This window comes from Anguilla anguilla, chromosome 7 (assembly GCF_013347855.1).
Source record: "Anguilla anguilla isolate fAngAng1 chromosome 7, fAngAng1.pri, whole genome shotgun sequence".
Classification (NCBI taxonomy): Eukaryota; Metazoa; Chordata; class Actinopteri; order Anguilliformes; family Anguillidae; genus Anguilla; species Anguilla anguilla.
This window is the reverse complement of record NC_049207.1, coordinates 39,354,947-39,371,834: the sequence shown is the minus strand read 5'-3', so window position 1 is coordinate 39,371,834 and position 16,888 is coordinate 39,354,947. Positions and strand designations below refer to the sequence as shown.

Below are 16,888 nucleotides of genomic sequence, written 5' to 3'. Positions count from 1 at the left end.
GTGTTGTATGTGACTGGTTGATTGTTAAAACGCGTGAGAATGTAATTGCTTTGGTTGAACACAGTTGGCTGCAGCAAGAGTTCCTGACAGAACTTGATCTGTGCACTCCATGCACGTCGTAGTCGTAGTGATTAAAATGGATTTTCCTAAATTGAATTCATTATTTAATCTCCCTAAGATAATGTGACGAAGCCGTGTGTTACTTGCCGATTGACTACTCAGATCATTTGCAGGCTTGTCAATCAAGGAAAATAAATGAAAACAGGTTTAGACCAATGATCACTTTAAAGGAAATTTTTATGCCCCACTAATTTTCGGCATACCAACCACCGCTGGGTCCGTGAACTGACATTTCACGACACATCGATCCATTATTTGATGCACATATTTCATCAGGGGCGACATAGCTCAGACGTTAAGACCGATTGTCTGGCAGTCGGAGGGTTGCCAGTTCAAATTCTGCCCTGGGCGTGTCGAAGTGTCCTTGAGCAAGACACCTAACCCCTAACTGCTCTGGCGAATGAGAGGCATCAATTGTAAAGTGCTTTGGATAAAAGCGCTATATAAATGCAGTCCATTTACCATCTGATTAAATGTTCACACACAGCCCAAGCATTTATTGTTACGTAATATTCTGTTTGTTGAGAAATAGACGGCTATGATTATTATTCTTTTCTAAAAGAAAAGGCAGCCACTATATTTATTGTACCTATTTAATTTAAAATATAATAACCAAAAAAATTGACAGATTTCTCATTATGCCATGAATGTTGAAAGACCACCCACTCCTTACCACTGGTGCTCTCCACTACTATACATACACTATAGTCATCACGTCTGGTTTTCTAAACATAAAATAATCGACATTACTGAGTTTGGTTGTATGTATTTGAGAAATAATTGTCTAATGAGGAAGGAGCCCTATGATAACAGGCCAGCGGTGTTATGTAGAGATCCCTACCCATTAACTGTACTTCTCAAATGATGGGGTAAAACTAAAGATACATTGGATACTGGACAGAATCTGTTACTAGCCTTAAATCTTTAGAATGGTTGGTGGAAAAATGTTTCCAAGTATAGTGCCTCATTTTAGTCAGCAGTATATTGTAACTTGCATGCAGGCTGAACTTAAAATAAAAACTCCAGAGGACAATACATTGAGATCCATACTGTCGCGTCCACATATTTATTTTCAAAAAGAGCCTAGGCCGCGCGCTCCGTGCTTGCTCCTTATCTGAGGCGGTCGGAAGACTTGCAGCGCTCGAATGTCACACGGTCTGTCAAAGCGTCACTTTTTTTTCTTCAACCAAGACAAGGAAAAGGTAGGTAGCAACGCTTCAAATATTACAAAAATACAATAGTGTTAACCAGTGTTTTAATTGGACCAAATAAGTGCCGGTACCTACTCCTCAAAATACATACTGTTTAAAATAAATTAATGTTGGTAATCAAAAGAAGAGTCGGTACTCATATACAAGTCCCAACAGCTCCTGCCCATCTCAAGCACTGGCGTCAACTAACATTCGGTGATGATAACTGGAGGAACCTAATTCTGTTCGGGCAAGTGGAATGCCTCATGCAGTTTTCTGATCAGACAAGTAAAAAATAAATATGATAAATATTTAACGTTATCTGAAAATAAACAGTGTTTGTTTGAGCCGAAGCGGAACCTGTTCCAGTTGAGCTGCGTAGGCTACGTGCCTACCTTTATTTTTTATTTTTTAATCTAGAGCTACTGTTATAGTGGTACAATACATCTGATTAAAATGGTGACCTGGAGAAGCCCGTCAGATGTCTCGGCACATCGCCAAAACAGCGCATAAAAAAATATGGGGTTTCAAAATATATATATATATTTTAGGGCATTTAAAATGTTTGAGTGTTTATTTTTAAGGTTTTGTGAATGTAGTGAGCTAGGAAAACTGAGAGTTAGGCTACAGTTGCTACAGCTGACAAAGAGGGCCGCATTCTAATGACGATTATGATTATAACGAGAGGAGCAGTCTCACAAGCTGTTGCAGTGTCCAGAAATGAATACAGATAATACTAGCTAATAGAAAAGACATTAATCAAGCATCTAAGTTAGTTAGGAAATTTTGTACCATGCTTCTCAGTAGAATTTTGAATGTAACAGAACAGAATCTTTAAAGCCATTTTTCTCACTTTTTCCTTTTTTTGCATGGACAATGTAAGTAAACTCCGTCATTGAGTGTGAGAGACAGAGAGAGAGGGCTTTGAATGTGGACCCAGCTCAAATTATATTGTTAAATAAAAAGATAAAACATTCTAACTACCATTTTGTCATGGTAATTGACTTAATTTAGCAGAAGTGCCCCTTTTAAAATGCAATATGTAACTTTTCTTGAGTATCAATTTTGGTTACATAGTGCTCTATTCTTGAACTTCTAGATGGACAATGTGCTCTTTTAATTGTTCTCACGCTACCATAACTGAAAATACAGGCCTATTTTGCTTCAAATTTACAAACAATACAAAGGTTAACAAACCTTTTATGGTTTTAAAGTACATCTGTCAATCTTGAACATCTAAGCAAGCATTACTCATCCTTCTTGTCTTTGATATCTGGGTTACTTTGTATGTTTTACTTATGGTTATGGCATTATCCAAAACAGGTTATCATCAATGTGCCATTAAGTTCATACTCAAGGAAACTACATGAATCAATAATAACATTTGTTTGATATATATATATATATATATATATATATATTTTTTTTTTTTTAATGAACTGTGCACATTAAATGTAAAAAAAAAACAAAGCTCATCCTCAAAAACATGCAATTGCTAAATAAACCTTTGTATATGTCTGTACTTAATATTGAACATGTTACAAAATATTACTTCTTGCTTCTGAATTAACTTCTTTTTCACAAATCAGGTTATTAAAAAAAAGGTCATAGCTAATTCATGTTCAGCCGCAAGAAATGATGATAGATGGAAAGCAAGCACCAGAATCTTCTTACAACATTGCATATATGCAGTAGCACAGAAATTCCACATCATTCAAATAGTCTGATTTTCTTCAGCAGGGAATAGTGCTAATAAAAATGGCAGCACTTGCCGCTAACCAAGTGAATCATTGTTTTGGAAAACAAACAAATTATTTTGCTAACATTTCTCAACTACAGATAATTCTTACAGGTAATTTCCCTTTCTATAAGTAAAGTACATTACATTTTAATTGCATCACTTCCACCTTTCAATGTTGGAACATAAACAGTAAACTGGGAGAAAACATTACAAGCAGAAGTTATCAGAATCTGTGAATTAGGCTATCAGGGGACAAGTTAACAGTGGTGATGTAAAACTATTTGTAATGGTGAACTAAATGCACACTGGCTGCATGCATTCTCCTAATTCAATGAAACACATTATAATTATTCCAAAGCAGATTCTTTTGTGATTTTCTTTTTTCCATTCATCTGGAATTTTGCCTTCACCAACAAATCTACATTCAAATTTCTTCTCCCATGGTATCTGAAACTTACAAATGAACCATTTCCAGTATCACTGCACACTGCCATCTGGAGTAATGTTCCATTTATTGTATGGGTCTCCAGCATTTCTGTAGGTTTTGAAGGGGATCCACTCACCATTCTCTTTAGGTCTGAATAGAGTATCACTGCTGACTGGTGTGGTGCAGAAATCGATTGAAAATTGATCTGTTTCAAACCAGTATGAGCCAGAAAGAGCCTTAGAACAATGAAACTGCACACAGTGGTCTCCATTATGGTTGGGGATGGTGTTTGTGCAGACGGCTTTGCAGAAAGGACACTTCTCCCAACACCCTTGCAGCTGGTCAAAGAGATATTCAGTTGGTTTCTTTCTCAACGTTTCCATTTAGTTCCCAGTCTATTGCCTTTTCATCCTTCAGCATTTTGTCGAGAGACTTGGCCATCACGTCTTTTAAAAATAGTCAGTCTTCAATGTTTTCATTTTCAATGGTACATAATTAATTTCTTTTTATTACCATGTGCTCCCCCAATGTGTTACAGAAGCAGTCAAGCCAAATGGATGCATTTCTTTGCTTTTCTTCCACTTCTCTAGTTGCTTGCTGATAAAATCTGATTTTGGAGGGTTTCAAGAGTTTTCTCATGCATATCATGCAGTTTTCCTGTATTACTGAAAAAGTTATTTATCTTTTCTTGGATAAATCTTTCAAAGTATCTTTTTGGGAAGTCAATGTATTCAACAAATGAGCTGAAGTCATCAACAGTCGCCAGATGTTTCAGTATGTGATTCTCAAGGTTTGACCTATTGCTGTTGAATGCTGGGTTGTTGGATTTCATTTCACCTGCAATGTGCTGACTGGTTTTATCATTCACTGCAGTCAGAACTCCTGGCTTGATGTGTATACAGAGAAAATCAACAAATATTGTTACAGAATTTGCTCCTTTGCAATAGTTTCTGAATGCTTGGAGATAGTTGTCTCTTTGGCTTTCCAGATATGTCAGTGGATGGTTTGAGGTCTTACAGGTTTCCTGCATCCAATGAAACCTTGAAACATATTTCAGGCAAAGATTAATAGATACATCTGCCTTGAATTCATTTGTGAACTTAAGATTGCCTGTGCAGCTCTCAAATTCAGCAATGTAAATCGTGTCAATTTTTTTTTAGTACCTCATGAATGAAGCTAAGATCAAAATCCTCCTTGCTGGTTTCTTTTGCAGTGATATATGTTTCGACAGAATGAGTCACTTCTTGTTGAAGTTGTTCAACTTGTTGAGAGAAATCCCTTCCCAGTGATCTCATCCGCTGAAAGAAACTTTGAGAAACATGTTTTTCCTTGTCAAACTCAAAATTTCCTGTTCCACCTTTCATATTCTGAATGGCATTTGGCTGTTTTTCAAAGTCCTTGTGGAGGATTGCCTCCACTACAGCCTGTTAAGAACCGGTCTCGGACTGGATCCAAACGCAGGACTCTGAGGCAGCAGTAGATATTGTTACGTGCCAGGTTTGTTTTTTGTTTCTGTCGGTCTCATTATCCCGTGAGGTCTGCTACGGGTCACTCCGTCATTGGTGAAGAAGAAGGAAGAGTGCGCCGTTTCCCCCCCAATCCTCTTCTGCAGACCTGCCGGGCGGCCAATGAGGAACAGACCCACACCTATAAAAACCTAACCTTGTCAGTTACACCTCGGTGTTTCTTGGATTTGAATGTTCGTTCACTTCTGTATACTCGTGTGAGTTAGTGCTATTTTTTGACTTGTGTAAACGATCGAATTTCTGAAAAGACTTTGAGTTTGGATTTGCGTCTTTGGTTTGGTTGCTGGTTTTGTATATATATATTGGGAGTGGGATTTAAGTAGGTGTTTGTTTTCTTCACTGTCACTGTTAGTTTCACTTGTGTATATATATAGATACGGGCGTGTACCACCCTTGTATGTTTTTGTTCAGTTTAGAATAGTTAGAGTAGTTAGTTAGGTTCGGAAGATTTTCGGGTTTCAGTTAGTTAGTTTCTTTTATTTCTAGAATTGTTAATAGCTTATATTTCTGTTTGTTATCTTCTTTTGTTTGGTACCGCCCAGTGTTTCCCCTCCCGTTTGTTCACTGTATAGATAATTGTGTAAATAAACTTTAATATTTAATAATCAGTCATTTTGTTACTCCCCTGCACCCCTAGACCACAACGGGGACGTAACAAAATTGGGGGCTTGTCCGGGATCATTAATTACACTATTAATTATTTCCCGATACTTAAATTTAAATTGTCTGATTATTGTAGGTTAATATTTATTTGTGTCTTAGTTTTGGACGTAGCTTTGAGGTCCGCAGTTGCGGGGTGTGTTGTCTTGTCGCCCTCTTGTGGCGATAGGGACCGTTGGAAATGGCTCTCTTTGATTTGGTTGGGTTTCTCCAGAATCCTACGTTAGAACAGTTTGATAAGTGTCGCAAAGACGACCTTTTGTTGTTAGCTGAACACTTTGGTATTGCGGTTTCTCGACATGCGCTTAAAAAACACATTAAGGCCGTCGTATTAGAGGGGTTGGTTGAGCTGCGGGTCTTTGTGTTACCTGGTCTGCCCGATGCTGCTGCGTTTGAGGAGGATCCAGATGCATCTGTAGCTCCGCCAGCTAAATGCGAGGTGGAGGCTGAACCTGAAGCGGAGGCTGAGGGCAAGCCTACACTGCCTGCATTTTCTCCCGTGTCAGCTGGGAGTGGGCAGTTCAGTGGTGCTGATCCCCGTTTGAAAGTGCGCCTTGTTCGTCTCCAACTAGAGGCTCAGGAAAAAGCGGCGGCAAGGCAGGCAGAACTCAATTTTAAATTGGAGATCCGCAGATTGGAGATTGAGGCTGAGACGGCGGTTAAGTTGCGGCAGCTTGAACTGGCGACAAAGCAAGTTGCGCCAGGTCCTGTCGCACAGTCTACCCCCTCAGTTTTCTCAAATGTTTCTCCTTTGTCCGATCCCCTGCAAACGACATTAGATGTCAGTAAGCACATTAGATTAGTACCGCAATTCCGAGAGACTGAAGTAGATTCCTACTTCAGAGCGTTTGAACGTATTGCAGCTTCGCTAAAATGGCCGAAGGATGTCTGGCCTCTCTTATTGCAATGCAAATTTATTGGCAAGGCCCAGGAGGTATGCTCTGCACTGTCGCTGGAAGACAGTTTACATTATGACACGATTAAAACTGCTGTTTTGCGCGCCTATGAGCTTGTCCCCGAGGCTTATAGACAGAAGTTTAGGAATCACAAGAAATCCCTAAATCAGACATTCGTTGAGTTCGCTAGAGAGAAGGGGGTTCTCTTTGATAAATGGTGCTCAGCTACCAAAGTCACTGACCTTAACTCTCTTCGTGAGTTGGTTCTCATTGAGGACTTTAAGAACTCCTTGCCGGAGCGTGTTGTTGTGTATTTGAATGAGCAAAAGGTTACTTCGCTGTCACAAGCAGCTGTCCAAGCGGACGAGTTTGTGTTAACTCACAAAACTGTGTTCATGTCTTCTCCTCGTGCTGCGTCTCAAGGAGCTGAGAAAAGCTCTAGTATTTTGTCTTCTGTAAGACCTGACAATCGTCCTCGACCAGTTTCCCCATGGGCAACGGAGTGGAAATGTTTTTACTGCCATAAGCCTGGTCACATAATTGCCGATTGCTTGGTTTTAAAGCGAAAGCAGCAGCGGCAGAGTTCTGAACAGCCCAAGAGTGTTGGTTTAATTAAAACAGTCCCTAGTATTTCTGAACCTGTACTTAGCGCTGAGAATGTTCCTGACTCTGGTTATGAACCTTTCATTCTTAAGGGGTTTGTTTTGTTGTCCGGAGATCAGAAAGATCCGGTACCAATAACTATTCTAAGGGATACTGGAGCGGCTCAGTCCTTCATTCTCGCTGATGTACTGCCTTTGTCCAGCGAGACTTTTAATGGTTCTCATGTTTTAGTGCAAGGCATTAACATGGGCTTTATGACGGTACCGTTGCATACTATTCATTTGCAGTCAGAGCTAGTAAATGGCATTGTGAAAGTTGGAGTAAGAGCCTCTCTACCCGTAAAAGGTGTTACTTTTATATTGGGTAACGATCTTGCTGGTGGTAAGGTACTGCCGGTATTGGAAGTGTTGGACACACCAGACGCTAAGACTCACCCTGACGAGTTAACTCGTACATTCCCAACTGTATTTCCTGCATGTGCTGTCACCCGTGCCCAGTCTCGTAAAACTGGAGATGTTGACTTGTCTGATTCCTTCCTAGCCTCTCCAGATTTGGGGGAACAGTCCTCCTCACTCTCGCTGAAAACGGAGGTCCCTGTGAGTATTGATGACGCAGAGACTGACGCATTGCATTTGCCCTTTACTCGAGAGCACCTTATAGCTGCCCAGCAGGCTGATTCTTCTCTGGCAAAGTATTTGTCCTCGGAAAACAAAGAAAAACAATCTGCTTATTTCATGGAGAATGGGTTGTTAATGCGCAAGTGGTTTCCCGCTGTCTCTACAGGATTAGACTGGAGTGCTATATATCAAATTGTTGTGCCTTCTGAATTTCGGCAGCACGTGTTATATTTGGCTCATGATCACGTGTTGTCAGGACATCTAGGCGTTACGAAAACGTACAATCGGATATTGAGACATTTCTTCTGGCCTGGTCTAAAATCTTCTGTGGTCCGATATTGCCGTACTTGCTCCACTTGTCAGTATACGGGAAAACCGAGTCAGGTTATTCCGGCCGCACCCCTTCATCCAATACCAACTATGGGTGTACCATTTGATCGAGTGTTGGTTGATTGTGTTAGCCCATTACCCAAAACCAAGTCTGGACATCAGTATTTGCTAACCGTAATGTGCACAGCTACTAGGTATCCTGAGGCGATACCTCTTCGTAAAATTACGGCTCCGGTTATAGTGAAGGCATTGGTTCAGTTCTTTTCTACCTTTGGGTTGCCTAAGATTATCCAGACGGACCAAGGTTCAAACTTCACGTCGAAGCTGTTTGCCCAAGTAATGAAGACTCTGTCTGTTACCCACAAAATTTCCAGCGCTTATCACCCTGAATCGCAAGGTGCGCTTGAGCGATTTCACCAGACCCTGAAATCTATGTTACGCGCGTATTGCCTAGATACTGGGAATGACTGGGACGTAGGTATCCCATTGGTGCTATTTGCTGTTCGTGAAACTGTGCAGGAATCACTGGGGTTTAGCCCTGCTGAACTTGTTTTCGGGCATACTGTTAGAGGACCATTGAAGTTACTGAAAGAGAAGTTGTTGTGTGATGATTCCTGCTCTAATACAAATATTCTGGATTATGTTAGTGAGTTTCGTGAGCGATTACACACTGCGTGCGCTGTTGCTAACAAGGCTTTGTCTTCCTCTCAAGCGAAAATGAAGGTTCGCTATGACAGGAAAGCCGTGCCTCGTTCTTTCCAGCCAGGGGACAAGGTTCTTGTATTGTTGCCCAATCCTGGTTCTGTTCTGCATGCACGATTTTCTGGTCCTTACATCATTGACCGTAAACTGAGCGAGACGGATTACGTTGTCCGAACTCCCGATCGCAAACGCCAATCACGCGTCTGCCACCTTAATATGCTAAAGGCTTATCACGACCGAGGAAACTCTCAGGAAGAATCCAAGAGAGTGACGGTAGGGCCCACTGTCTCCTCTGTAGCCACTGCCTCTGCGCTGCATTCTGGTGATGACGTAGATGGTCTTGTTTTACGGAACACCCTTGATCAGTGTGCTCGGTTAAGGAATTCTGAGATGTTGCAGAATCTATCATCTGTTTTAACTCATTTAGATGAAAAACAACGAACAGACATTGTGCAATTAATAAAAGCGTATCTTGTTTTATTTTGTGATGTCCTGTCCCAAACCTCAGTGCTACAGCATGACATCAATGTAGATAACGCCAGACCAATAAAGCAACATGCGTATCGTGTGAATCCCACCAAACGATCCATTATGCGGGAGGAAGTAGCCTATTTGTTGGAGAACGGTTTAGCCAAACCCAGTTCCAGTCCGTGGAGTTCTCCGTGTTTGCTGGTTCCCAAGCCTGATGGGACGTCTCGTTTTTGCACGGACTACCGTAAAGTTAATTCTTTGACTGTGCCAGATTCTTTCCCGTTGCCTCGTATGGAGGACTGTATAGATAATGTCGGCTCTGCTAAATATGTCACCAAGTTAGATTTGTTAAAGGGTTACTGGCAGGTGCCGCTAACCCCTCGTGCATCTGACATATCTGCCTTCGTTACACCTGACAATTTCATGCAGTATACTGTCATGGCTTTCGGAATGCGAAACGCCCCCGCGACCTTTCAAAGGTTGATGAATTTTGTTTTGGAGGGGGTTTCACACTGCGAAGCTTATTTAGACGATCTAGTTGTCTATTCGACTGATTGGACGGAACACGTAACAACCCTCCGAACTGTGTTTGATCGTCTGAGTACAGCTTCTTTAACCCTTAATTTGGCAAAATGTGAATTCGGAAAGGCTACGGTCACATATCTAGGGAAACAAGTGGGTCAAGGAGAGGTGCGTCCCGTGGATGCGAAGGTCACTGCCATCAATGCATTCCCAGTGCCCACCACTAAGCGTGAACTTCGTAGTTTTCTGGGCATGGCGGGTTATTACCGCAGTTTTTGTAAGAATTTTTCTACTGTGGTTTCCCCCCTTACAAGCTTGCTCAGTCCTTCTTGTGCCTTTGTCTGGTCCCCCGCGTGTCAACTGGCTTTCGAGAGCGTAAAGGCGCTCTTGTGTAGCGCTCCTGTGCTTGCTGCCCCAGACTTCTCGTTACCATTTAAGCTGGAGGTGGATGCGAGTCCCTCCGGTGCTGGAGCAGTGCTTCTGCAGGAGGATATCAATGGAATCGACCATCCCATATGCTACTTGTCCCGAAAGTTTAACAGGCATCAGGTAAACTATTCCACAATTGAACAGGGGACACTAGCATTGCTACTGGCGCTTCAATATTTTGAAGTATACGTCGGGTCTAGCTCTCTACCTGTTACTGTGTTTACCGACCATAATCCGTTGGTATTTTTGGCCCGCATGCGCAACAATAACCAACGATTGATGAGGTGGTCCTTGTTGGTTCAAAACTACCATCTGAATATAAAGCACAAAAAGGGGTCAGAGAACGTATTGGCGGACGCCCTGTCACGCACTTAATTTTAAATTGTATATATTGTAACTAGCCTTACTAGGTGTTTTGATTTTATGGGTGGGAGTGTTACGTGCCAGGTTTGTTTTTTGTTTCTGTCGGTCTCATTATCCCGTGAGGTCTGCTACGGGTCACTCCGTCATTGGTGAAGAAGAAGGAAGAGTGCGCCGTTTCCCCCCCAATCCTCTTCTGCAGACCTGCTGGGTGGCCAATGAGGAACAGACCCACACCTATAAAAACCTAACCTTGTCAGTTACACCTCGGTGTGTCTTGGATTTGAATGTTCGTTCACTTCTGTATACTCGTGTGAGTTAGTGCTATTTTTTGACTTGTGTAAACGATCGAATTTCTGAAAAGACTTTGAGTTTGGATTTGCGTCTTTGGTTTGGTTGCTGGTTTTGTATATATATATTGGGAGTGGGATTTAAGTAGGTGTTTGTTTTCTTCACTGTCACTGTTAGTTTCACTTGTGTATATATATAGATACGGGCGTGTACCACCCTTGTATGTTTTTGTTCAGTTTAGAATAGTTAGAGTAGTTAGTTAGGTTCGGAAGATTTTCGGGTTTCAGTTAGTTAGTTTCTTTTATTTCTAGAATTGTTAATAGCTTATATTTCTGTTTGTCATCTTCTTTTGTTTGGTACCGCCCAGTGTTTCCCCTCCCGTTTGTTCACTGTATAGATAATTGTGTAAATAAACTTTAATATTTAATAATCAGTCATTTTGTTACTCCCCTGCACCCCTAGACCACAACAGGGACGTAACAAAATATACAAGGGTTTTATTGGAGTACAGACAGGGACAGTAGGAATCAGGGCAGACTTGGGACAGGAACAGAGAGGGTAGATGCGGAGGTCCGGAGTCCGGCTTGGCATGGCGCTGAACGGACTGTGGCAGGAACCAGGCAGACTTGGAGCAGGGCTGTGGGGTGTTTGAGGGGAGATCCGGACTCTGGCCGGCGCTGAGTGGAACACCTCCGGTGTCGGTGGCGGAGCTGGCTGGGGACTGGAAGGCCGGCGAAGGACGGGCTGGATCGGGAGGTTGGAGCTGGGGAGGTAATCGGGAAGAACAGGGAACACGGAACAAGACACAACGCAGACCACACGCAGGCACAGCAGACGGGGAAACACTGAACAAGGTACCTGAACAAACAAACAATCTGAGGCCAAGGAAACAGTGCGAGGGGAGGAAAACCGAGGAAGGTGCAAAGGAAACGGGGTATCGAAAATGGTGCAAGGCTAGGATAAACACGATAGCAAGAGTGATCTCAACAAATCAACGATCTGGCAAAGACAGAAACAAAAAGTGTGGCTTTATAGCCTGGTGCTGATTGGGATTAATCAGGGAGGGTGTGAGGAATGTGACCTGAAACGAGTGTGAAAATTGCTGAGGGCTGGAAGTGATTAGGGAGTGCTTAGGGAAAGATCACGCCAACCCTGTGGGGAAGAGCAAAGACGTGGTGAGGAATAAGGTACGCGGAACAGAAAAACTGGAACACAAGGGAAACCATAAGACAACCGAAACACGGGGGCATGACACAGCCTTTACATTCACACACTCATTGGGGGTGTGTGCTTTGACCACTTTAGCTGTCCAGTTTCCCCAGAGTATGTCAAATTTTTTTGTTACCTGCTTGTCATCAATGCGCTGTGCTTTTAGATTGGATGCCAGGGCTTTGCTCTGCTTGGTCAACTCAGCAGTGTATTCCGTTTTCCTCAGGTCTAGTTCTGATCTATTATTCTTGTTGGTAATTAGTTCTTTGCATTTCTTTACTGTCCAGTCAATGAGCTCAGTTCTTAGGCTCCAGAAACGTTTGTCAGTGCTCACCCTCCACATTATTCATTTCTTTATTTCTGTCTTCTTTAAAATATTTATCCATCTCATTTTGCAGTTGATTGTAGACTTTGTCAAAATTCTCAGTCAGATCTGAAACATTTACCTCCCCCATTAAGTTGCTGCCAATTTGGTTATGAAGTTTGCTTTGCATCTCCAGGGCATGTTTTCTCAGCTCCCATGACCATACTGCATACTTTTCTTCTAGAGAAATATACACCATCATTTCAACTGTGTTTCTAAAACTGAAAACAAAGTTCTCCACTAAAAGTGCCCTCCAAAGGTCACAAATCTGTAATTTGAATTCTGAAAATGAGGAAAATGTATGCTTTGTTTTCCACTCTGCAATTGTTAGCAACTTGGTCTTCAGCTCTTGCACATTCTGGCAGTAGGAAGGGTTTGGTGGGGCCATGGGAGGATCCCACTCCAGACAATTCTTGAAGTAGAACACATGGGATCCAATGTCAAACTGTATTACATCACTGAATTAATTAATGCCATCAATGTTCTCTTCCTTTGCTGCTATGGTAGCCATTTTATCAAGTTTCTGCAGGAGACATCTTCCCCCTTCCATAGCCTTTTCTCCAGCCGATGCATCGGCAACATTCTGATGTACAAAAATGCAACTTGGTGCAATTTTGACCTGTTTCATTCGCAAAAAGCCTGTACACAAATCTGAAGGATGCCTTGCATCTCTGCTGGGTTTTCCCCCATAATGTTTATTACAGTTATGTCACCAATTCCAATGATGAAAGTGGCAAGCTCATTGTCATGGTTCACTGATAGCTTTGTACTGAGTTCTGGTGATTGGAGTCCCTCTGTGTCCACAATGAGGACAAAGTCATATCCCAGTTTATTTCTGATGCTGGAGTCCACCGGTATGAGCTGCATGAAGGCTCCACGGGTGCACCTTCCTACACTCACAGAAAACTGAACACCAAACATGGTGTTCAGCAGTGTGGATTTCCAGGAGCTTTGAAGCCCTAGAATGGACAGAACAAATAACTTTTTGTCTCCAAGAACTTTAACAAGTTCATCCATAACAGCTTTAATCCATGTTAAAGGCAGATTTGCAGCATCTCCATCCATTAGCTCAAGTGGACACCCATAAACCAGCATATCTGACCCAATTTTAGGCAGAAGAGTGGAGAATTGTTTGGTTGGTCCTGGTACTTTTAGTGTTGTTTGACTGGCCTCATACAGTTGACCAACCTCTCTCATAAGATGCTGGAGGCTAATGGTTGTTGCAGCCATTTTGTCAGATATGTTGTTGAGTTCTGATTGCATTTGATTGACATGAGATGCTTTTTCCTTGTACTTTGGTACTTCTCTCATTTTTCTCCAGGTTGATTGATAGTCCACTTCAAGCTCTACATCAGTGGTAAGGTCATCCAGGAAGATTGTGAGCCACTTCAATGTGTACAGTTTTGTGTCTTGGGAAGTATTAGGTGTATTTAAGCAATCTATGAATGATCTTACAAAGTCATTGAGAGGTGTGGCCTTATATAGCTGTCTCTGTCTGATTGCTTCCATCTTAGCTGAGATTTCACTCAGCTGCTGTTCAACGCTTTCCTTTTTCTTTGCACTGCAAGCGATACTGCTCTTTGTTTTTCCTACACCATTCATGCCACAAATCACCCTGAAGGGGTGAAAGCTTCTCTTTCAGAGTGAATGAGTTTTCCTCCTTCAAAAGACTAATTAATGTCTGAGCCTGTTCATAACCTTCTTGATATGTTTTGTGAATTTCATTCACTTTGAACTGTTGCTGAATTGCAACTTGACGGCACATGTCAATGCTTGTTGTCTGTTTATTTTCACCAATGCACTGTCTGATACTTAAAATCAGTTCTTCTGTAAATTCAGCATGATTTCTGTTCTTTGCAGCTAGCCTAACTTTGGTAGGATTTTTTGACTGCTGAATGAGTTCTTTCCCTGAGAACATGCATATCAAGGGGACTGGAGACTTAGAGAGTTTCTGGGAAATCGCTTTTTCGGCTTCATCCAAAGGATGCTCTGAAAGTAGAAGCACATTGACAGTACTTACTGCCTGAAGAAACTCAAGCTGTTTTTGATGCTTTCCTGCATCACCATGAAGGTTCAGAAAGGCCACACAGCCATCGAATATGTCATCTTCCTTCCCTCCTGGACAGTACCATGCAATCTCCACAACTCCATTCATGAGCAAACTGTCTTTGGTGCTCCTCCTGCAGTGGCGGTGAAGAAATACACTGTGCCTCTGTTTGCTAATGACACCATTCAATATTTGGGACTTGAAGTTGTAATTGGACTCACCTAGTCTAATAAAGGAAACAACTGGGACTGGTGTGCAGGACATTTTTCTGCTCTTGTACTTTCTAGGACTGTCAGCTGTAGAATTTGTGTTACTTTGCCATGATTTACTGATGTATTGCAGGATCCAGAAGGGGCATTCAACCTCCTCCGGACAGGGGTCATGTACTAGGAAGGAAATTGCAAATTGGCAAGTAGAGAGCTTTTTGACAATGTACTGTCGCAAGAAGTCATTGGCACAATGGAAAACTGCCATGTGAACATCCATTGGATGAATCTGTGTCTCTGTGCAGCTCTGTGCACCTGGGAAGGAGATGGAGCAGGAAGTGAAGTTGTAATTGAGCCTGAGCAAGCGCAGGATAGTGTGACATCGGCTCAAGAATCAAAGGTGTCAGAGACAGACTCTGTACAAGCACTCCCTTTAGAGCAGCACTCACCACATCCACTTGCGTCTGCTCGGTGTATTCCTCATCCCATTTCTCACTTTGCAGAGGCATTCAGGAAAGGTCATCGGCGTCACTGTTTGCCCGGCCAGGGTGGTGCTTGATATTGAAATTGTAATCTGTCAGTTCGGTCACCCAGTGGTGACCTGTTGTATTCAGTTTAGCTGTGGTTAAAACATACGTCAATGGATGGAATGGTTATCCGTATGTAAATGATGGAGCGTGGTATAGGTAATCTTTGAAACGCTCACATACTGCCCACTTCAGCGCCAGAAATTCCAATTTTCTTGAATGCAGGTGATAATTCTTCTCCGTTGGACTTAATGTTCTTGACCCGTAGCCAATCACCACCATGTTACCACTCTGTCGCTGGTACAAGACCACCCCTAAACCTTCCTGAGAAGCTTCACAGTGCAGTATAAATGGTTGGGTGAGATCAGGGTACCCTAACACTGGAGGATTGGTCAAACAGTCAATTAATTCCTCCAACACCTGCTGATGTTCTTCTGTCCAGCATATGTGGGTACTACTGGGCAGCTGGTTGTGGCGTTTCTTTGTTGTACCCTTCTTTACATGCTGTACCCTTCTTTTCACCCCCTTTGGAGCTACTTCTTGTGTCTTCAGACTCACCTCACTTAGTTGACACAACAGACTATACAGAGCTTTGGCACAGCGTGAGAAGTTCTGTATGTATGGTCTGTAGTATGACAGGAAGCCCAGTAATCTCCTCAGCTCTTCCACGTTAGTGGGTCTCCGCTCTTTCAAAGCCAGCACTGGCTCAATGTCTGCTGGATCCATGGTGTAGCCCTGCTCTGACACTATCCTGCCTAGAAACCGAACACTCCTTTTGAGCATTTCACATTTCTTGGCGGTGAGTTTGATGCCGTACTTCTGATAGCTTAGCAATACCAGACGAATGTGGTTCAAGTGTTCATCAAAGGAGTGACTATGGACTAGGTTGTCATCTAAATAGGGTAGACAGACATCGTCTCTCAGCCCCTCTAGGCATTCCTCCATGGCTCTCTGAAATTCTGCAGGGGAAGAACTTAACCCAAACGGTATTCGAGTCCACTCAAAAAGGCCCCAGGGTGTGATGAATGCCGTTAAGGGCCGGCTCTCATCGTCCATGAAACCCTGGTGATAAGCCTTCCCCTGGTCTAACACTGAATACCAGGAGCTCCCACATAGGCTATCAATTAAGTCCTGAATTCTTGGGATTGGGTGCCTATCTGGGACAGACTTCTTATTTAACCCTCCTGTTATGTTGCGGGTCAAATTGACCCTTTTTAAAGTTTGAAAATCTAGGAAAAATATTTTTTCAGTATGAAACTTCTTCTACTGGCCTTAATTAGTGTAATCAACGTTTGAAATGAAAATGGTTCATTTCATGTATTTGCAAACCCCCCCTGCATGTTTATATCACAGAGATACTGTTTGGGTCCATTTGACCCGACAGTGAAAGTGGAGGCTAAAAGGGGTCAGAAGTGTCAAATTTAGACCATTTCTTTCTTTGCAGATGTGAAACATAAGGTATTTCCTACTCCCTCCCATCATATTTCACCCCAATCACACACACACACACACACCCGCATGCACACACGCACACACAGACACACACATACATGTTTGTATTGCTATCCAATCCAATCCAATCCAATCCAATTTTATTTGTTAAGCACTTTAAAACAGCCATGGCTGACCAAAGTGCTGTACAGACAAATA

The 16,888-nt window shown here is 42.4% G+C and overlaps 1 protein-coding gene and 1 pseudogene across 1 annotated transcript; both read right to left on the bottom strand.

Moving 5' to 3' along the window:
* Positions 1-12,339: 12,339 nt before the first annotated feature.
* On the bottom strand, positions 12,340-13,803 carry LOC118231000 (annotated as a pseudogene).
* Positions 13,804-13,811: 8 nt separating this feature from the next.
* Positions 13,812-16,294, bottom strand: LOC118232554 (interferon-induced very large GTPase 1-like). The gene is made up of 2 exons (XM_035427620.1): positions 15,418-16,294; positions 13,812-15,026 (listed from the first exon to the last, which is right to left on the bottom strand). The coding sequence occupies exons 1-2, from the start codon at positions 16,292-16,294 to the stop codon at positions 13,996-13,998; spliced, it is 1,908 nt and encodes a 635-aa protein (XP_035283511.1). The 3' UTR covers positions 13,812-13,995.
* Between the last annotated feature and the right edge of the window lie 594 nt (positions 16,295-16,888).

Bases quoted from the DNA above. Each gene is read 5' to 3' on its own strand.
- LOC118232554 (XM_035427620.1), bottom strand. From the start codon at position 16,294: ATGGACGATGAGAGCCGGCCCTTAACGGCATTCATCACACCCTGGGGC. The intron at 15,027-15,417 runs GTGAGCGTTTCA...TCTCCTTCCCAG, and splicing joins GGCGCTGAAGTGGGCAGTAT to GTGCACAGAGCTGCACAGAG.